This window comes from Trachypithecus francoisi, unplaced genomic scaffold, assembly GCF_009764315.1.
Source record: "Trachypithecus francoisi isolate TF-2019V2 unplaced genomic scaffold, Tfra_2.0 Lachesis_group19, whole genome shotgun sequence".
Lineage (NCBI taxonomy): Eukaryota > Metazoa > Chordata > Mammalia > Primates > Cercopithecidae > Trachypithecus > Trachypithecus francoisi.
The window spans coordinates 31699058-31721578 of NW_022681464.1; the positions used below are offsets into that span (position 1 = coordinate 31699058).

The 22521-nt window shown below is 40.4% G+C and overlaps 1 protein-coding gene and 1 non-coding gene across 7 annotated transcripts in view; one reads left to right on the plus strand and one right to left on the minus strand.

Moving 5' to 3' along the window:
- The window catches only part of OSBPL1A (oxysterol binding protein like 1A), a 232556-nt gene that overhangs the window by 161575 nt on the left and 48460 nt on the right, over positions 1–22521 (plus strand). For all 6 annotated transcript variants that reach the window (XM_033178095.1, XM_033178096.1, XM_033178097.1 and 3 more), the window contains one exon: positions 6991–7147. In XM_033178095.1, coding sequence (XP_033033986.1) covers positions 6991–7147 — 157 coding nt within the window. The remainder of the gene's footprint in view (positions 1–6990; positions 7148–22521) is intronic.
- Positions 13807–13911, minus strand: LOC117064327. Its single transcript, XR_004429388.1, has one exon. It is a non-coding gene; the product is annotated as a U6 spliceosomal RNA (small nuclear RNA).

Sequence of the window (22521 nt, forward strand, 5' to 3'; positions counted from 1 at the left end):
ATTTACTGTGCTATTTCTAAGCTTATGCAGTTGTACCTCAAGGCTAAATACAAATTTGGCACTGATATTTTCAGCTGTACCTTGGGTTGCTTTGGCCATTTTCAGAACATGCCTGGTACGTGGGAAACTAAACAATAAAGGTATTAAATTAAGCATGTGTGTGTTTCCTGGCTGTTTTCTGTTACCTTCAGTAACAGGAGGAAGGGTGACTTGGACGTTATCCACCGTTCTTCCCATCTTGCTGCTTTGTGTACTATTTGTTCTCAGGCTGGTTTCCAAAGGTCAGGATAAGAAAGTGCTTATCAGGATAACTTACAAGAATTGTGAACTTTATGGCCTCTTCTTTAAGCCTTTTAATAGTAGGAAAAATTAACAAATCAAGTCTTGGAAAGTTCTCTCACTCACTTAAAAAAAAAGACCATAGCGGTCAGGATCTTCATAATTCTAGAGTAAAGTTGAAGTCACCATAACCCAGTGATAGCCGTTCATTGGCTTCCATTCTATTTTGATGAGAAAGGAGACTGTGTTCATTCTGAATGTGTTTAAAATAATTCTGAGTTCTAACATGGACAGAACTTTAAAGATCTGAGAGCAGGTGCAGTGGCTCACACCTGTAATCCCAGCACTTTTGAGAGGCCAAAGTGGGTAGATCACTTGAGATCCGTAGTTCAAGACCAGCCTGGCCAACGTGGGGAAACCTCGTCTCTACTAAAATACAAAAATGCCGGGCGTGGTGGTGGGCGCCTGTAATCCCAGCTACTAGTGAGGCTGAGGCAGGAGAATTGCTTGAATCCAGGAGGCGGAGGTTGCAGTGAACTGAGATCACGCCACTGCACTCCAGACTGGGCGACAGAGCAAGACTCTGTTTCAAAACAAACGAACAGAAAGAACTTTAAAGATCTGGGCCATTGTAGATCTATCACATTAAAGCAAGCTTTGTGGGATTTTAAATTTTAATTCTATTAATACTGCTGTTTTAATTGAGGAACTAATCAGGTAAATATTCTGTCCACCTTCAATGCTTCTGTAAACTAGAACATTTATCTTATAAAATATATGTTTTTCAAAGTGTTATTCTGACACTTCTTAATGTTTTTAAGAGACAGGGTCTCGCTCTCTTGCCCAGTCTCAAACTTCTGGGCTCAAATGATCCTCCACCTCAGCCTGCTGAACAGCTGTGACTACAGGTGCACACCACTGCACGTGGCTTGATGGCTTCCCTATAAAATATAATCATCAACTGAGTCACCTGAACCCTTTTGAAACTAGATGAGAATAAACACACCCACAAATAAGTGCTTATCAAGTATTCCATTTCCCGTCATTACTCAGGGCTGCACAGATTTCCTAAGTGCTCATCAAAAGTTCAGTAAATAATGTAGGGCTGTTTCATAAATCTTTTATGCTGTTTTTCAGGGGTCAGAAGTATCCTAAAATTTTTGAGTGGCTTTGCCTGTTATAGAAATGTATATGTTTGTTAAGGGGAAAATCAAAAGAATAAGACAGGCTGCCATTGTCTGAAATCTAGCTATGTATATTATAAAAATACCTTCCTTCTGCTACATTAAAAAATACGGCTCTAGAAAAATTGACCAGTTTTCCTGGAAGTGAGGTAAGAGTTAACCAGACCAGAATATAGTTCATGGATCCAACGTGACAGCTAGCTCATTGACTTTTAGTGACAGGTTTTTGTATGTTTGCCTGGTTTTTGTTTGTTTGTTTGTTGTTTTTATTGTGGTAAGATATACATAACATAAACTTCCCAGCGTGACCGTTTTTGAGTGTACAATGCAGTGAGATTAAGTACCTTTACTTTCCTGTGCAACCATCACCACCATCTCTCTCCAGAACTTTTTTGTCATCCCAAACTGAAACTCCATCCCCATTAATTACCAACTCCCTATTCCTCCCTTCTCCCTCCGCTTTTTATCCTAAAAGCCCTAGTGTTGTGGCCTCACCCTCCTGCAAGAAAGCACTGCAACTAGCACATGGAAGGCAGGATGCACCTCTTCCCATTACTTCATGCTTTCTACTAAGGCATTAATATATTGCCCACCAACATTTTGATATTTATATGTGGGGGGAACATTGAAGAACCCAGAATTTTAAGATTGAATTATCGGTGGGGCATGGTGGTCCATGCCTGTAATCCCAGCACTTTGGGAGGCCGAGGTGGGCGGATCACCTGAGGTCAGGAGTTCAAGACCAGCCTGGGCAACATGGTGAAACCAGTCACTACTAAAAGTTCAAAAATTAGCTGGGCATGGTGGTACGTGCTTGTAGTCCTAGGTACGTGGGAGGCTGAGGCATGAGAATCGCTTGTGTGGGGGAGGCAGAGGTTGCAGTGAGCCGAGATTGTGCCACTGCACTCCAGCCTGGGCGACAGAGCGAGGCTTTGTCTCAAAAAAAAAAAAAAGCAAAAAAAAAAAAAAGATTGAATTATCACTTCAGAGATACTGAGATGTAGCGCTGATTTGTTTTATAAGGAGACTTGAAAATAACTTCTGTGGATAGGCTTTGACTTTCATCAGCAACCTCCACAGCGGCTATGCCCTCTTTAGTATTGAACTAAACATGTTTAAACTTCAGTATCTGTAGATCTGCGAGTCTCCACATGAAACGATGCCATACTAGCGATAGATTGGTGTGACCAAGGCTTTAAAGGTATGATCTCTCAAGAATGGTTCTCCGTTACTGACAGAGTAAGCCCAAACTATTTCACACTATTTACATTCCACATTTCTGTATTCATTGCACTAGAAATCACTGAGCTTTGGCTTTTAAGCAACTAGTTAGTTTTTATTTCACAGGCACTGTAAATCATGTAATTGTTGTTTACTTCTTTGCCTTTGAAACAAGAAAGCTCAGAGTTTATGATTTCTCTCTAGTGAGTATACAGAACCTCATGACATGTTTTGGGAGACTACCTCAGCCCTAGCTTCATTTTATATTTCTTCCCACTACTTGCTTTTTTTTTTTTTTTTTTTTTTGGAGACAGATTCTCACTGTCTCACCCAGGTTGGAGTACGGAGGTTCAATCTCAGCTCATTGCAACCTCCACCTCCTGGGTTGAAGCAGTTCTTCCTGCCTCAGCCTCCCAAGTAACTGGGATTGCAGGTGAGTGCCGCCATACCCAGCTAGTTTTTGTATTTTTGGTAGAGATGGGGTTTCATCATGTTGGCCTGTCTGGTCTCGAACTCCTGACCTCAAGTGATCCAACCTCCTCAGCCTCCCCAAGTGCTGGGATTACAGGTGTGAGCTACCACGTCTGGCCTGCGTTGGATTTTTATCCTATATAGTCAGCTTTAAGACGGACTCACAGTCTCATGTCCGCCCATTCTGTGCCTTCCACTGCCATCTCACTGCACACTGCATTCCTCGCTGTGTTGGCCATGGTGTTCTTATTGCTTGGGACGGCTCCTGTATTGTAACTGTGCTCATCCCCACTCTTACTCCTTGTCAGCGAACTCAGCACAATCATCAGCCACAGTTCTTTCCTGATACAACATTCTCCACTCTTTAAGTTGACTGATGCCTCCTTGGTGGCCCACGGCCCCCATTCAGACTCCTAGAGAAATCTACTGAACTCGTTTGTTCACGAAACAGTTCCCCGCTGCTGGGCCATGCACAGGGACCAGATCTTATGCTTCCTTCACTTCACAGGCCTTGCATGATACAAGGAAGGGAGGAATGAGTTCAGCAGCATCAGATGTGGTGGATGAGTCACAATAAGAGTTGAAAAATGACCATTGGACTTTGCAATGTGGAAGTAATGGGTGACCTTTCTCAGAACCCTTCAGGGGAAGGATGGGGATAGCCTGACTATATTATAGCAAGAGGTTTGAGGGCAAGGTATAGAGGAGTAAGGAGGGGGATCGGGGGAGGGGGAAGAAAGAGATGGAGGCACAGGGAGACAGGGAGAAGAGTGAGGACAAAGAGGGGGTGCGGAACGGGTGAGTGAGGGGCTGCTAATCACAGGACAGGGGTCTGCACCGTCATCTGTTGGAGCATCCCTAGGGGTCAGGGCAGTGGTCCCACGCAGAGGTTCTCAGTGTGACTGATGAGTTTGTGGGTCGTAGATTTTAAGCCTGTGTAGTCACTGAGTTGAAATCTTGTTCTGTGAAGTCCGTCTTTGCTTCATAGAAGCTCTTACTGTTTCTTGTGTAATGTTTATGTCTGCTTTTGCTAAAAGAATTATTTTTAGGTGGGCACATCCCTGCCTTATGATTGATGTCTCTTAAATTGCAAACACACTATCCTGTGCATAAATGCTTTTGAGGTATTTTGCTTCGTTGCTTTATGATTGTCATGACTTCTAAATCATAAACTAATAGTGCATCTTAATACCAGTACAGACGAAATTATTTTGACTTTTTACATTTTTTATTTTTCTCAAGCGAAACAAACTTCAAAATGTTGGAGTGGAGCCACACTCACCCCTCACCCCACCACCCCAAGACAGCTGTTACCATCCCTGATGTAGGTCTTGTTCCTGCTGCCTCCTGGAGCTCCTCTCTCACCTCTGCCCGAGCACCAATTCCACTGTTTCAAAATTTGCCGTTGTGCCATCTCTCCTTTGCAGCCTTTCCTGACAGCCCTGTGCCTACTCCAGAAAGCTGACTGATCTCTTTCCACACGTGCCCTCAACAAACTTCTGTCACTGTATTGTTCCCATTTTTTCAGACATCTGCTTACCTGAACCAGACTGGCCTTTCTTCAATGCAGAGAAATTATTTCTTTGCTTGTATTTTAGAGTTGCAAAGCATTATCCTGGGTTTTTTTGTCTTAGCATTATGTATGTTAAAAACAATCTTCTGTTTCATTAAGTTGTTCTTGTAAACATAATGTTAACAACTTATTTCATCTGACAGACACCTGTCCCCCTCTTATCAGCTGCTTAGGTTGTCTTTAAGTTTTTTCCATTGGTAGTTTGTTTCCTTCTGCCAGAATTGACAATGAAAAATAAATGTCTCTTTAAATGTATTATTAAAATATTCCATTTCTGGCCAGGTGCAGTGGCTCATGCCTGTAATCCCAGCATTTTGGGAGGCTGAGGTGGGCAGATCACCTGAGGTTAGGAGTTTGAGACCAGCCTGGCCAACATGGTGAAACCCCGTCTTTCCTAAAAATACAAAAAATTAGCTGAGCATGGTGGCACACGCCTATAGTCCCAAGCTACTCGGGAGGTTGCGGCAGGAGAATTGCTTGAACTTGGGAGGCAGAGGTTGCAGTGAGCCGAGATTGCACCACTGCACTCCAGCGTGGGCGACACAGTGAGACTCCATCTCAAAGAAAAAAATCTGTTTCTTTGTTATGAGGCATAGGACAGAACAAAACTATATTTTCAGAAATTTTACTAAAGTTATATTTATAGAAAACAAAACTTTCCCAACATTAAAAGCCTTTCTGCAGGTAACTTGGATCATTCATAGGGTCCAGCGTTGAGAGCTCAAGGTGCACGATCTAACCTGCACCTGGGCTGGTCCAACTGTCGTTCTCCGGAGTCAGCCTGATGTGGTAACAGTAAGGTTCTGTGATTTTTGCTGAATTATGTCATGCAGTAGTGGGGAAAGAAAGCACTAAACGTTTTTATTTCCTGACCAGTTTAGCTGTAATACAGATTTAGCAGATTGTTGATAAATTTGTTGGAATAGGAAGTTTGCTGGACTGTGTATCAGAGCCTTTCCTAGAACTGAGGATGAGGGAATGGCTTGTCCTCTGCTTAAGATGGGAAGTTGGAGGTCATCGTGAATTTCCATTTTAATAAACAACTCAGGCACCATTTAAAGTTTAACGGAGACAGAGTGACTGCTGTTTTGAGCCAAAATACATAAAACATTAAAGAAGGAGTCAGAAAACCTGGGTTCAAATCCTGCCTTGCCCACTCACAAGCCATGACAGACCGTTAGTACACTTGTTAATAATCCCATTGTCCCACCTCACCTCCACTAAAGCATCCTTGTGATGCTCAAAAGAGATGAAGAATGTGAAGGTGCCTGGAAACTCTACTGTCATGTACAAAAATGCATTGTCTTCTTCCCAAACTGGCAGAAGGCACCACTCTGAATATATAGCCAACTGGAAATGTGACTTTTCCATCCTAAGAATGCCTGCCTGACAATTAATATAGGGATGCTTCAGGCTTTGTCCTTGAGAATTTAAATATTATCATCTGGGAAAAAGTATTTTTAAAAGTATTTTATTTATTTTTGTATAGAGACAGGGTCTCACTCTGCACAGGCTGGAGTGCAGTGGTGGGATCATAGGTTACTGCAGTCTCAACTCCTGTCCTCAAACGATCTTCCTGCCTCAGCCTCCCCAGTAGCTGGGACTACAGGTGCACACCACCATACCTGGCTGTTATTTTTTGTTTGTTTGTTTTTACACTTTTTGTAGAGATGAGGTCTTGCTATCTTGCCCAGGCTGGTCTTGAACTCCTGTCCTCAATCAGTCCTCCCACCCCAGCCTCCCATAGTGCTGGCATTACAGGTGTGAGCCACTGACCCGACCTTTTTAAAGTATTTTAAAATTACTTTGCTTGTATGTCTACAGTATTGGATGTAATTTATACTTCTCATAAGGACACTAGCTACTACAGTTTTTACATTATACATGAGTTTTAAAAATTAAAATTTTTTTGGAAGTTATACTTAAGATGCTTTGTGAGGGAAGAAAGAGGTGGAAATTTTGGGGGCAACCACTGAATATGTTTTCATAAAGAACTGGATAATCTTTGGAGATGTTTTTACTATGTAAGGTGTGTTTACTTGTAAGCTTATGTAAGTGTGCATCTGTTTGATAAATCCACTTCAGCCTTATATTGGGTGGAGGTTCTGTGAAATCCCTGAGGAGGCAGTTAACGGCTGGATTGTTGAGGGACAAAGTAGGCTGCTTAGGTTTCAAAGCCTGAGGCATGAAGGGAGGGATCCATTGTTACCGAAGCCTCACACCCAAGTTCAATTCATTAACTATGAACCTGCTCTGCCACAGATTCCGAGTCCGAACGGTCCCTGAGTAGACTGGAAGCGGTGACAGCACACTCCTTTGAAGAGGAAGGAGAGCATTTGGGCAGCAGAAGACACAGAATGTCCGAAGAAAAAGACTGTGGTGGCGGAGATGCTCTCTCCAATGGCATCAAGAAACATAGGTAGGATTGCCTCTGACAGTTGTCACTGCCGCCTTTTTACGATAAAGTACATTTGGATTCATAAAGAAATGTATGCCCTGTCTTCATTTATCCCCATGTAGGGGATTTGTATTGCTAGATCACCTCAAAGAAAGCATTTAACTTGCATACTTTTTCCTCTGTCCATTTAAGAGAATCATCTATTATGGTAGGAACAGAGCACAAAACTTGGGTTTAGCGACCATGTTCTTAGAGGGGCATACAAATCCTTTAGTTGGTGATTTAGAAAGGTTATTCAGAACTACCTGTTGAAACTGATCCTATGCGCCCTTTCTCATCATACATCTTTTATGACTCTGCCTTCCATTGCTATTTTAGTTTCTGGTCATTTGATCTTCTAGTTGGTTTTATTAAGAATGAGTGGCGATGTTGCCAGCCTATTGATGCAGTTTAGTTAAATTTAAACAAAGACATTTATTAAGACCCAGGACTTGCTGAACATACCTGTTTTATACTGTCTAACAACATTAGTATGTTTTTATCCCCTTGATAGCTTAGTCCTAGAGATTGTCCCAAATTAATGAGACGTAATAGATACCCACAGTTCTCTGATTTCAGTCGAAGTTTACAGAGACAGTGGTGTATATGTGTGCTAGTGTTCATATAGTAAAATATTTTATAAAATGATCAGTGAAGGGTATAGCCTATTGTCATTGTAAAAATTATTTTTTGGGTAAAGAGTTATTAATGGTAATTTCTGGAAAATCGTTTTTTGCTTAATATTTGTAGGTTGTGTAACTCTGATTCCAATTCTATACCATGATTCTGGCCACAACTGATTTTGACTATTGTTCTAAGAGAAAAACTCATGCGTCACTTCACTGGCCTGTGTATGTGTTCGCTTTGTTAACCGAATGTCTCAGTTTGTATTCATTTTTAAAAGATCAGTGAGTTTTAGGTAACCAACTAGATCAAAACACAGTTTTCTTTCGTTGGGTTAGAGGTTGTCCTCTAAACATGCTTATCATCGCAAATTCTGTGTCCAGCAATGAGTGTCTTTCTTGATTCCCTCTATAGTTACTATCAGTTTCTTTGGAGTTCACAATTCTATTTAAGACATGAGATACTTACCAGTAAACGTGGCAGACCTACCAATCTCTAAAGAGAAGACAGTCTTTAACTATTTAACACATACACCATGCCAGTCTGGTGAGAACACAGGTGAAATCTTTGGAAAGTTCAAAGAAGCATGCAGATAGTCAGTATTATTAATATCAGAAAAAGCATTGTGCTTAGATGCTGTCCTCTGCTGTAGCTACAGGGAGTTTCTTTATTGCTTGTCAGGGCCCAGTAGGTCTTTTGTATGTGTGCTATAATCATGACAGTAGTTATTTTGCATTTGACAGAATTATATTATACCATATTCATATATTCCGTGTTCTAAAGTCAAACTCAGAATGGTGCAAATGTGAAAGTTAAGATGAGATTAAACTTTCAAAAACAAATGCAATCAGGACAGGTCACTAAGGAAGAAGACAAAGAAATGCAAGTAGGTGACCTAACCAGAAAAGTGTAACTGATAACTGAGATGCAACTTATTAAACCTATAAACGTAATATGACGTTCTTCAGTTATTCAAAGTGAAAGAGGAAAACTTAGGAAATTGTCAGCAGTGTAATATGTGGGAAAACATAATTTCCTGTTTTTAAAAAGTAGCTTCCATAGGAGATTTTTAAAACCTTTTTTCTTAAAGTTCTTCCCTAATCAAATAAATAGAGCCTATGCTACAGATAATTTAAAAGTTTAATTTTAGAATAGGAAGCAAGAATAGTCAGTGCTATCAAATCCCTCTTGCCTGCACCCTACATTGCATAATAAATAATCTGTGATTATAATAGACAGTTTTTATATTGATAGCAAGAATAATTTGTATTCATAGTAGTTTGGGTTATGTTTTAGACAAACAGGCATATGTTGCTACATGACCTGGGGGATCAGCCCAAAGTGACCAAAAAATGTATTTGAAGTCTTGTGTTTTATCTTTAAAATTCGTATGAAAATTGTATTTGACCTTGTCTTAGATTTCTATTTTCCTTACTGTTAAAAAAAAATTTTCTTACTATTTATGTAACTTTTCTATAGAAACGTTGCATCTCTCCCTCACCCCGTACCACCAGCAGTACCCTCTGGGAGATACATACATTTAGGGAGACATGGGATACATACGGATTGTAAACTATTTTTTAAAGAGAGACAATGTGTGTTTTTTTAAATGAGAAAAGAGAATATTATAAATTGTAGTTCACATAGAAAGTATTAAATCCCAGCTTGACTTTTGCTTATAAAATAGAACAAGCATTTTCAACCATTATTTTCTTTTTTAGCCGTAGAACCATTTGTGCAACAGAAGTTTAATGTGGAAGCTGTTAAAATCTCACCACCTTCATTTCTGTGGTACTTTTTTCCAGAAAATATCTAGTTGCTTTGTGGAAAATTAGCTGACACCGTACTGAAGTCAGATTTATATTTACAGAGTTCGTTGCCATCTTGGCCACATTCCATGGAGCAATTCTCAGTGATTGGGCCTAATTTATTATGTTTATTTTGAACTCTAAGCTTCTCACTTGTTAGCAGTAATACCCAACTTATTATATTTGGTAAAGATACTGATATTTACTTCAACCTTGCTGCCAGATACAGTGTAAATGATAATAACAAAAAGCAAATTCGTCAGAATCTGAAAATGTTGGATCCATGTTGTGATTCTGTAAACGTTATTCATTATATTAACATGAATAGATTAAAGGAGTAAACCATATGGTCAACCTAATAGATTTTAAACATTTCAACAAAATTAAACAGTTATTCAAAATGATCAATACATACATTAGCAAATGACAAATACAAGAAAACTTAATCTGGTTAAAACTTAAACTACTTGATAATAGCATATTAAAACAGTTCTTATCAGGAATAAGATGCCTGCTCTCATCTTTTTTATTCAGTATTATTTGGAGACCACACCCAGACACATACACATAAAACTTAGAAATAAAAAATAGGATGACATCGTCTCCATAGAAAACTTGTAGAAGTTATTAGAGTAAGAAAGTTTGGCTAGGCTGCTGTATATAAATCAGCCAATTACATTTCCATGGACCATCAACAGACAGAAACTACACTTAAAAGAGGGAGAATATATTTACAGTAGCTTTAAAAAAGTCACATACCTAGGAATAAGTCTTGGGAAAAAAAAGAATGTAATAATAAAACTTTCTGAAAGAGATAAAACTTATTGAAAAGGAAAATTCATTGTCCTGGTATATGTAATACAGCTACAGCATAGCAGATCAGCGATGGAAAGAATAGATGGTTAGGTAAATTGTGCTTGGATAATCATTTAATATGGAAGAAAAAAATGGACCTCTATTTCATAAACGTAAATACAGATTCTAGATGAATCAAATACTTAAATGTGGAAGTCCAAAACTTAAATATTTTAGAAGAAAATGTAAAATACCTTTACAAGTTTGAGATGGGGAAGGATTTTTTATAACAGAAATATGATAGGGACTTTTTTTCATCTGATTCTAATTACTTGCACTTGATTAGCTTGAAGAAAGCCTTCTGTGGTAAATGTGGCTAAGAACCTGAGAGGTTTATTTTGTAGAGATGGTAGATTAGGACCTTAGGTGATTGCTTAGTTGATTCACCCTTCTGATTGCTTTAGATTCTAGTTCCTAGCCACAGGGAAGGGAAGTGTAATAGAACAGTTGTCACTGCACACAAATCATTTACACAAGGAATTCAAAGATGAATTGAAGGTAAACAAAGAGGCTGAAAAACGTAAGCTAAGAAAATACCTTCCAGGAAGTAAGATTATGTTGAGAAAATATTGTTAGTGGTAAATAAAAATTATTTAACATGAAAACATTTAATCACTAGAATAAAACCACCTTGGTTTTAAAAAACTCATTCCCTAGGACAGACACGGTGGCTCATGCCTGTAATCCCAGTACTTTGAGAGGCTGAGGCAGGTGGATCACTTGAGGCCAAGAGTTTGAGACCAGCCTGGCCAATGTGGTGAAACCCCATTTCTACTACAAATACAAAAATTAGCTGAGTGTGGTGGCACACGCCTGTAGTCCCAGCTTCTCAGGAGGCTGAGGTTGCAGTGAGCCAAGATCATGCCATTGTACACCAGCCTGGGTGACAAAGCGAGACTCTGTCTGAAAAAAAACCAAACCCAAACAAAGTCTCACTTCTTAAAGATATGGGATAGATGATCTGGGCTCAGACTTCATTAGATCAGAGAATAGAATTAGTAGCAAGTCACCCCACCCAGAGATCCTCTGGTGCCCTGGGTAGAAAAACATCCTTGTCTATCAGGAAATATTTGGGGTAATTCCTCATCATGTAGTGACCAGGAGCACTTAAGCTACACTTTTGATTTTCAGAGAACCCAGGAACAGTAAGAGAAAGAGCAAGAGCCCTGCTCAGAATGAGCCAGATTTGTGGTGAGGGCTGGGGACTGGAGGGAACAGTAGTTCTCAGAACAATGGGAGCCTGTGCTTTCCTTTTATCTCCCGACTCCCTGCCTAGAGTACTTGTCCTGGAAAGTAGAGGGGTTGCAAGAAAAAGAATGAGTAGCATCACTAGAAGCACAAGCAGCTCTGCTATGGGGCCCACCTCTTTCACAAGCTGGACACAAGCCTATCTCAGCTCTCCCAAGAGAGAAAAGAGAACTAGGGACCAAGGAGCAGGCAATGAGAAGCTTGCAGAGGAATAGTAAAGGAAGAGGATGCTTGGTACTCTAAAAGGCATGGAGGTCAGACGAGGGCACCACTGTGCCGTGGTGTAGGCGGACTGTTGGCAGTCCTGCCTTGGCAGGTGTCTGTCATCAGAGGCTAGTGGAGATTGGACAGCTGGAACAGATTGGCAAGTTGAATGGCAGCAGCTGAAGCAGAGGACTAAAAACCAGCAGACCACTCTCATTACATGTGACATCCATCTCTCCCACAAAAGTGCTTTTGGAGACGTAACAAATGAGAGGGAGTGCCAGCCTGGCAGGAGGAGACTAGAGTGGTTATCCAGCAAACAGGGCTCCAATTTGAAAACCTCATCCAGGACTAACAAGCTGCTAGGCCATGGGGTCACTTCAAGTATGTTAGGAAGAAGAAACAAGGCAGCGTGAGTCTAGATTCATGAGAATTACCTTCACAAACCCAGCTTGAGTTGCCCAGCTTATTGCCAGGAATTACTCTGGGAAAACTGTGAGGCATCTTTCCTCAGAACGTTCACCTCATCCTGCCCTAGTGTAAAGAGCAGATACGAGTTGCTCTTTCGGAGACGGGCTGAGACTCTTTAAAACACAGTTGGAAAACCCCAAAGTTGCTTCCACTTCTAGCATTTTCTAAGCAAATGGTGGTGAGACATATTTTCAGCAGACTCCAAGCGCTTGTTCTCATCTACTCTTGATGAGTGACTATTGTGGGTGAATGAGAGCAGTTCTCTAGGGCAGCCATAATCTGTAAGGCTATGCTTAAATCAACCAACGAGCAAAGAGCTAAGAAACTTATGTATGAAGATAAATAAAAAATATTTTCAGGTGAAAAATCCCATTTCTAAAACTTTTTATTATGGAAATTTTCAAACATGCCTACAAGTAGAATAATATAATGAACCCTTGATTCCCATCATTCAGCCTCAACATTTACCATCTGCCCAACTTGGTTTCATCTATAAACCACCACATCAATGTTTCGGTTTATTTTTGCTTGTTGTGAGACAGGGTCTCACCCCATTGCCCAGGCTGGAGTGCAATGGTGTGATTATAGCTTACTGCAGCCTCAGCCTCCTTGGGTCTCAGGTGATCCTCCCACCTCAGCCTCTTGAGTAGCTGTGACTTCAGGCATCACTAGCATGCCTGGCTAATTAAATTTTTTTTTTCAGAGATGGGGTCTTGCTATGTTACCCAGGCTGGTCTTGAACCCCCAGCTTCAAGAGATTCTCCCACCTTGACTTCCCAAAGTGCTGGGATTACAGGCATGAGCCACTGTTCTCAGCCTCCTGTAATTTTAAAGCAAATCCAAGCTATACCATTTTATCTTTTTTTTTTAAGAACATAGCTTTTTAACTAACAAAAATTGCGCATTTGTAGTGTACGACATGGTGTTTTGAAATATGTATACTGCACATTTTGTAATGGATGAATTGAGCTAATATATGCATACCTCACATGCTTATTTTTTGTGGTGAGAACACTTTAATCTCTACTCCCTTTAGTGATTTTCAAGTATATAATACATTGTTAGTAACTATAGTCACCATGTTGGGCCAGACACGGTGGTGTGGCTCACGCCTGTAATCCCAGCACTTTGGGAGACCAAGGTGGGTGGATCACCTGAGGTCAGGAGTTCGATACCAGCCTGGCCAACATAGTGAAACCCCCATCTCTACCAAAAAATACAAAAATTAGCCAGGCGTGGTAGCGCATGCCTGTAATCCCAGCTACTTAGGAGGCTGAGGCAAGAGAATCTCTTGAACCCGGGAGGCAGAGGTTGCAGTGAGCCAAAAGCACCCCACTGCACTCTAGCCTGGGTGACAGAGCAAGACTCCGTCTCAAAAAAAACAAAACAAAAACCATGTTGTACAGTAGATTACTTGAACTGATTTCTACAAAAAATATGGAGCACTTCATGAATTTGCATGTCGTCCTTGTTCAGGGGCCATGCTAATCTTCGTATCATTCCAGTGTTTAGTATATGTGTTGCCAAAGCAAGCACTCATTTCATCTTTTAAATAACGCAGTATGTGTCTCTAAAACAGTGGGAGTCTTTTTTGCCTCTAAACCACAGTACTGTTATGCATAAATAATAATTTTTTAATTATCAAGTGTTTAGTTCGTATTCACATTTTCTCAATTGTCTTGTAAATGTCATTTAGTAATTGGATCCAGAACGGTATTTAGTAATTGGATCCCACAGTTCTACATACTGCCTTTGTTTTATATGTCTCTTAAGTCATTTTACTCTGGGTTTCCTCTTCCCTCCCTCATTTTTTCTTGCCATTTATTTTTCAAGAAACCTGGTCATTTGTTCTGTAGAGTATTCTACCATCTGGATATTTCCGGTTGTATTCCTGGCGTATCATTCCACATGTTCTTTTACTCCTGAATTTCCTGTGGACTGATGGTTATTTACAGAAGTGTGGCCAGATTTATGTTTCAGGTTTTTAGCACAAAATTCATAGGCACACAAACCACAGGTACTTCCTATGACATCAGTCAGAGAGCATCTGCTCTCTGATTCTCTTCTTTCTGTGATGTTGAGGTTGATTCTTGGGTTTTGTCGTTGACAATCTAACACATCCATGATAAAGTTGCCTGACCATCTTTCACCTAATGATTTAGTTGTTGATCATTGTCTTCATCCTTATTTCTTTAGGTGCTACAAAACAGTAGTCTTTCAATTCTGTCATTCCTTCTACATTTATTAGCTGAAAATCTATAAAGAAGAGCTTCCGACCGGGTACAGTGGCTCACACCTGTAATCCCAGCACTTTGGGAGGCAGAGGCAAGTCTATCACTTGAGGCCAGGAGTTTGAGACCAGTTGGCCAACATGGTGAAACTCCGTCTCTACTACAAATGCAAAAATTAGCTGGGCGTGGTGGTGGGTGCCTGTAATCTCAACTATGCTCAACGAGGCTGAGGCAGGAGAATTGCTTGAACTCAGGAAGTGGAGGTTGCTGTGAGCTGAGATCACACCACTGCACTCCAGCCTGAGTGACAGAGCAAGACTCTGTCTCAAAAAAAAAAAAAAAAAAAGAGCAAAACTCGTCTCAAGAAATGAAGAAGAACTTCCTAGTACCTCCTTACAAAATGATCTGTATGTTGGTTCCCTAGCATCCTACAAAGGTGATATATGAGCCCATGGATTGGATTCGTTTAAATCGATTACAGAATCTTTCCCCCTCTTTGGTCAGAGTAAGCCCCTCTGGGTTGGCTTCTGTGTCCATCTGACAGGACCTTTGTTGGTTTCTTTGGTAATTTTTTTTTTTTTTTTTTAGTTGTAATTTTTGTAGGCAGTAACTTCACTGTCTTTGATAGCTGCCTTGCTTTCTGTTAAGAAAAAAATGTTTCAGGCTTACATCGTTTGTTTCCTGCCCCAGACATAGAGTCAGCTGTTTCTCTAAGGAGCCATATTTCATTTTAGTGGGAAGTAATATTTAGAAATAACAATCTGAGTGGTAAGGATGTTCATTGCTACTGTACTGACCGTTGTTTGTAGTCTTATTCCTCGAAGAGAGCTGAAACCTTTCCTCCCCTTTTTAAAAAACAAAATAGCCGATGAACCCTAAGCAAAAATGGGTAAATAAAATGGTTTTTGTCCTTCTTTTAAATTTATATGAAAAGACCTTTGAGTTTTGGAAGTTTATATTGTCCCTTGAAACTGGAATTTAAGAAAGAGGTAGCTGAAATGAAAGTACTGATCTTAGAATAACATTGTTTTCTATTGGTAAAGGTGAAATAAGAAAAATTGCCCATATATTTAAAATCCACGAACATGGTTTTTCTTTCTTTTTTTTTTTTGGAGACACAGTCTAGCTCTGTCGCCAGGGCTGGAGTGCAGTGGTGCAATCTCAGCTCTGCCTCCTGGGTTCAAGCAATTCTCCTGCCTCAGCCTCCCAAGTAGCTGGGACTACAGGCACACACCACCACGCCCGGCTAATTTTTTTGTATTTTAGTAGAGACGGGGTTTCACTGTGTTGCTCAGGCTGGTCTTGAACTCCTGAGCTCAGGCAATCCGCTCGCCTTGGCCTCCCAAAGTGCTGGGATTACAGGTGTGAGCCACCTCGCTCGGCAGGTTTTTCATTTTATTGAGAATACACAGGTGTGTCTGTTCTCCACAAAGCTGATTGTAAAGTTACATTGTCAAATGTAAACAAGAGGTGAAGAGAGGCTGTAAGCTCTGTTATTTATTCCCGGGCCCCTTGATACTGCTTTCCCCATTCAGAAGTCTCATTATTTTCTCCTTTTGATCCCTAGACTTTTTCAATATCTTAGGTAAATATCCAATTTCTATTTCAAGTTTACTTTATAAACACAATCCTCAGAATGTCAACAGAAAGAGGCAGTTAAATATTTATTAACATGTATATTCTTGCTTGACATCTCGATCTATTTATCCCAAGATGTACCCTCTTCCTCCAACCCTGCCACTCCCAACACACATGAACACAAGATTTTGAGTGCCTAGGAAATACCTTTCACAGTAACATAGCCTTTTAATGGTCTGCCCTACCCTGTTTATTCTGCCCACATCTTCTAATAAATCATAGATTGGGTGTCTTGACTTCTGGTGACTTAAGGGATTTGGTCTCTGCAAGTACACTGAAGTATCTGTTTTCCTTTGGAGCTGTGCCAATCTAAATTTTGCCTAAAGGAGAAAATCGCCTCAGGGGACGCAGAGTTCTTTGGTATTATTTGCTTTGCTTGGTAGCTTAGGAGGAATTTTCCTCTTTCAGAAAACACCATATATAATAATAAAAAAATTGCAAGGTAAATAAATTAAGGAAGTGATTGTTTTAAAAACCACATAGATCCTTTAAAGGTTGGTTGGTTTGCTTTGTGCTTTAGAATCTTCAGAAAAATTTAGTTTATACACAACTCTTCAAAACACATTGATTGCATAAAATGTGGTATGTTCTCATTGTCTGGGCTATAATCTGCTGTTGTATCATGTTGATACCGCACAGTGTTCAGCCAGAATTTGAAATTTAGCATAAATTGTCCATTTTACCATAGTAAATTTCAGATCTGATTGTATGTTTTAGTACAAAGTGTAATCTTTCTCAGCAGAAAAAAAAACCTGCTTTAGGAAAGGGGAAGAATGCAATCCTATGCAGTACAGGTAGTTTACTATGCTTAGAGCAATCCAAAAGGAAACAGATGGGAAAATAACACACATGTCAGAGAACCCTGGAGATATTATGTGTTATTATCACAGAGCAGGAAGGAACCAGAAACTCAACTCCCTTCCTAGAAATGCTATCCCTCTGATGGTAAGCAATCAAAAGCATCTCAGATCATTTACAAACGAAGTTAAATCAGGCTGTGGAAATGGCTAAAGCAAAGCACAAACAAATTGTTATATTTATTCTGAAAAAGTAGGTGTGGTCTGAAAGGAAGTTAGTCTGGAAAGTTCAGAGCCATGAAAAGCAACGCAGTCGTATTTGCAGAAGGACACTTCTGTTATTCAGTCCACCTCTGCTTCCTTTTTTGTCTTCTCTTGTTGTGAAGTATTTTTTGCACAGTTTTCCCGAAACCCTTGTTTTGGTGATCAGAAATCCTTGTCTGCAGTGTTCCAGATAACACACAGCCCATTAAAAACAGCCTTGCTCCAGACTTAACATTCAAAGATCAACAATTTTTATCAAAAGTTCAAACCTACATTCTAGTGGAGAACTCTAGGTCTCACCAAACCGCCTACTGCTACCACCAGCCGCCTAATCCAGACAGAACCTTTCTCAATAGAGAGCCCAAGAGGTTTCTATTACAGTCAGGATGGGCTTCTTTCCCCTCCCCAAACAACAAAATTACCAGTAATGAGACAGCTTTGGATCCTTTTTGGAATGTGGAGAGATGTTAGTAGAAGATGTGTGCTCACCACCTTGAAGCCTCTCTGCTCCTTAGACAGCTCCACACTGCAGGAGACCTAGTTAATCCTTCAGGAATGACAGTAGTTAGCTCTGATCTGTGCAGTAGCCACCATGTATTGCATTAATCTCTCTGTTGTTCAGACCATTTCCTTTAGGTCCTAATGACCATGACCTACTCTCACTTTTCACTTAGTTTCAATGACTTCGCATCCATCTGTTCCAGCACCCGTTGCATGAAATCTAAATTGTTCTTAGAGACAAAGGTGAGCGAAGAATAGTGACTTTGTCCCTAGGTTAAGGTCTGCCTTTCTGTTTCATCTTTCCTTCCTCAGGGCTGTGCTGAACACTGTGAAGCAGGCCTATAGTAAGGCAATCCAGCTGCCTAAAATGACATCATCTTAGTAAACTAAAAGCCTAGTTCAGAGATAATTTTTCGTTAGTTCCTTTTTGCTTTCAAATGTGAAGATTCGCTAAGCATTCCTGTTAATCCAGTTATGGTAATAAACTGAGAAACAGAAAATGTACTGCATTCTTGAAGCTTGACAACGAATTCTAAATTTTAGAAATCCATTGCGAAAATCACTTTAAAATTGTGTACATACGATTTTAACTTATTAAAGTCAAAACAAGTAAAACCTCTTGTAAAATAAGGCCACCCTAACCTTTTTATTGTGTAGAGCCAGATTTGTTAAGTGATAATCATAGACTATAGATAAGTAATTTAAAAGATCAACAATGAAAAATAATCTTAAGTTATGGAAATATTAACAAAATTAAATAATATCAGATAATTACATCAGATTTTATTATTATTATCATTTTGAGACAGTCCCACTCTGTCATCCAGCCTGGAGTGCAGTGGTGTAATCTTGGCTCACTGCAACCTCTGCCTCCTGAGTTCAAGCCATTGAACTTCTGAGTAGCTGGAATTTCTGGGATTACAGGCGCCTGCTACCACGCCCGGCTAATTTTTTTGTATTTTTAGTAGAGACAGGATTTCACTATGTTGCCCAGGCTGGTCTCGAACTCCTGAGCTCAGGTGATCCGTCTGCCTCAGCCTCCCAAAGTGCTCGGATTACAGGCGTGAGCCACTGTGCCCAGCCACATCAAATTATTAAACTTAAAATAGGAAACCAAGTCATTGGATTTTTTTAAAGATTTGTAACTAAAAATGGTGTATGACTAGTCTTAGAGCTCTTGTCTTAGACTTGTACTGACCTGCTTCTAAGACGCTAGGCTAATTTTAGTTGGAGAGGTTTAACAGCAGGTTAAATACCCAGCTGTTGAGTTACCCTCATCTCTGACTAAGCTGTAAGATATGGTGCTCCTTTATACTAGGCTTCAGAATGGCATTCTAGAAACGCAGAGAGAACTTTGTGATGACTGTATTTGTCTGAATTCAAACGTGAAACTAGGTACGGGGTGCATTATAATAACAGTCGTGCAGGAAGAGTTTTAAGTGATTGGCCTCTTTAAGACCAGCCTCAATTCTGCTTCTGTTGAAATGGGGATAGGCAAATTTCAGGAATTTAATTGTATAGGTATATTTTAGACACTTTCTGTTGATTTATGTATATTAAACATATCAAGTATTTCATATATAACTTTGAAGATCTTGAATCTTCACATACAATACAACTAAAGTTTTTTTTTTTTTTTTTTTTTTGAGACAGAGTCTCGCTCTGTCGCCCAGGCTGGAGTGCAGTGGCGCCATCTCGGCTCACTGCAAGCTCCGCCTCCCGGGTTCACGCCATTCTCCTGCCTCAGCCTCTCGAGTAGCTGGGACTGCAGGCGCCCTCTACCACGCCCGGCTAATTTTTTGTGTTTTTAGTAGAGACGAGGTTTCACCGTGTTAGGCAGGATGGTCTCAATCTCCTGACCTCGTGATCCGCCCGCCTTGGCCTCCCAAAGTGCTAGGATTACAGGCATGAGCCACCGTGCCCGGCCTACAACTAAAGTTTTAATTAATAGTACACAACTGAGAAATAGTAGTATTTTTAAGACTGTGGAATAAGTCTTATCACCTCTGGAGGGCAAACATTTTCTCCCTTGTTTGCGGGCATCATTTCATTGTGATAAAATGCTCGCAGATTTAAATGTTAAGAGAATATGAAAAATCATATCGAACTTTTAGGCAGTCAAGTGAACTACTAAAGATGAATGTGTTGGTTGAAATTTTTGAATTCTATCTTATTAAAATAAGGTCATATTTGTTTCAAACTATCTTATTTATTTCAAATATTTTTAAGCCCACTTAGCAGAAGTGCCAGAGTTTTAAAGTTTTTGAATGCCGGTCACGGTGGCTCACGCCTGTAATCCCAGCTCCTTGGGAGGCTGAGGTGGGTGGATCACGAGGTCAGGAGATCGAGACCATCCTGGCCAACATGGTGAAACCCCATCTCTGCTATAAAAAAAAAAAAAAAAAAAAAAGCCAGGTGTGGTGGTGCGTGCCTTTAGTCCCAGCTACTCAGGAGGCTGAGGCAGGAGAATCACTTGAACCCAGGAGGTGGAGGTTGCAGTGAGCCGAGATCACGACACTACACTCCAGCCTGGTGACAGAGCGAGACTCCGTCTAAAAAAAAAAAAAAAGTTTCTGAGGCAGATTCCAGAAATGAAATAACATTGTGAAACAGAAGTATCTCAACTGTAAACGTTCCTTGATATTTTATTTATCCAGCTTCCTAATATCCTTAAAACCTTATAGTAGTTGAAATGTAGTCAATATTTGTTGAATGAATTGGTTTTTTTTCTTTTTTCTGAGATGGAGTTTCGCTCTGTTGCCCAGGCTAAAGTGCAGTGGTGCGATCTCCCGAGTAGCTGGGATTATAAGCATACGCCACCACACCCAGCCAATTTTTGTATTTTAGTAGAGACAAGGTTTCACCATGTTGGCCAGGCTGGTATCGAACTCCTAACCTCAAGTGATCTACCTACCTCAACCTCTCGAAGTGCTAGGATTACAGGCATGAGACACTGCACCCGGCCGGAATTTTTTTTTTTTAAATTGCCTTGTTCCAAAGTTTCTTCAATCTATACTGGGAAAAGGGAAAGCTCTTTTGCTGACTGTCTTTGCCAGTGGTTCTAGAAAGTGAAGATTTTGGACCCTTGTGGTGGGGAAGGGGGGTCCCCAAGGCTCTTTCAGGAGACAACAAAGTTACAGCAGTTTTCATTATATTAATAAAAATGTGCCTTTTTCCTATCATTCACTTAAATGTTTATAATGAAGTTTCTAGACTACTTGATACAAGAAATCGCAGACTGAATGCAGAAACAGTTATGAGAATCCAGTTATCCTTTCTTAATCCAGACATTTAAAAGATTGCAATAATGTAAAACAGTGCTACTCTTCTAAGTTATTTTTATTTTGGAAAATACAGTCTTTTTCTATAAAAATGTTATTTAGGGCTGAGTGCGGTGGCTCACGCCTGTAATCCCAGCACTTTGGGAGGCCGAGGCAGACGGATTGTCTGAAGTCAGGAGTTTGAGACCAGCATGGCCAACCTGGTGAAACCCTGTCCCTACTAAAAATACAAAAAATTAGCTGGATATGGTGGCGAGTGCCTGTAATCCCAACTATTTAGGAGGCTGAGGCAGGAGAATCACTTGAACCTGGGAGACGGAGGTTGCAGGGAGCCAAGATCACGCCATTGCACTCCAGCCTGGGAGACAGAGCAAGACTCCATCTCAGAAAAAAAAAAAACAGTTATTTAGGTTAACATAACACTTTTACTTTTATTAAATAAATTAATAAGAGATTATTTTCAGCTTTTAAAAAATTTGGTAAATAGCAATACATAAAATCCACATTAAAAGAAAACTATACCAGATACGGTGGCTCATGCCTGTAATCCCAGCACTTTGAAAGGGCAAGGTGGGAGGATCACTTGAGTCCAGGAGTTTGAGACCCTCCAGGGTAACATAAGGAGACCCCATTGCTACCAAAAAAGAAAGAAAACATAGCTGAGTATGGTAGCACTTGCCCATGGTCCCAGCTACTCGGGAGGCTGAAGCAGGAGGATTGCTTGAGCCTGGGAGGCTAAGGCTGCAAGTGAGTCGTGATCATACCACTGTATTCCAGCCTGGGTGACAAAGTAAGACGCTGTCTCAAGAAAAAAAAAAGAAAAAAGAAAAAGAAAAGGAGAGAGAAATGAAAGTGAAAGAAAAACTAACTCTTTTGGGGTCTTCAATAAGGGTTTTTTTGTTTTTTGTTTTGTTTTGTTTTTGAGATGGAGTCTCACTCCATCACCCAGGCTGGAGTGCAGTGGCACGATTTTGGCTCACTGCTCACGATTTTGGCAACCTCCGCCTCCCAGATTCAAGTGATTCTCCTGCCTCAACCTCCCAAGTAGTTGGGATTGCAGGCGCACACCACCACACCCGACTGATTTTTGTATTTTTAGTAGAGATGGGGTTTCACCATCTCCAGTTGTTGGCCAGGCTGGTCTCGAACTCCTGACCTCATGATCCACCCACCTCAGCCTCCCAAAGTGCTGGCATTACAGGCGTGAGCCACCGCACCTGGCCCCAGGGTCTTCAATAATTTTTAAGAGTTTGATTGATCTTAAGACCAAAAGTTTGAGAAATGCTAATCTAAACCAACAGGTTATATTACATTATAGTTTCTTTTTGTTTTTGGTGAGTTTTGTCAGGTGCACAGACCCATGTAACTAACATCCCAGTCAAGATGGAACATTTCCATCACTCCAGGAAGTTCCCTCTGCCTCCCTTTCAGTTG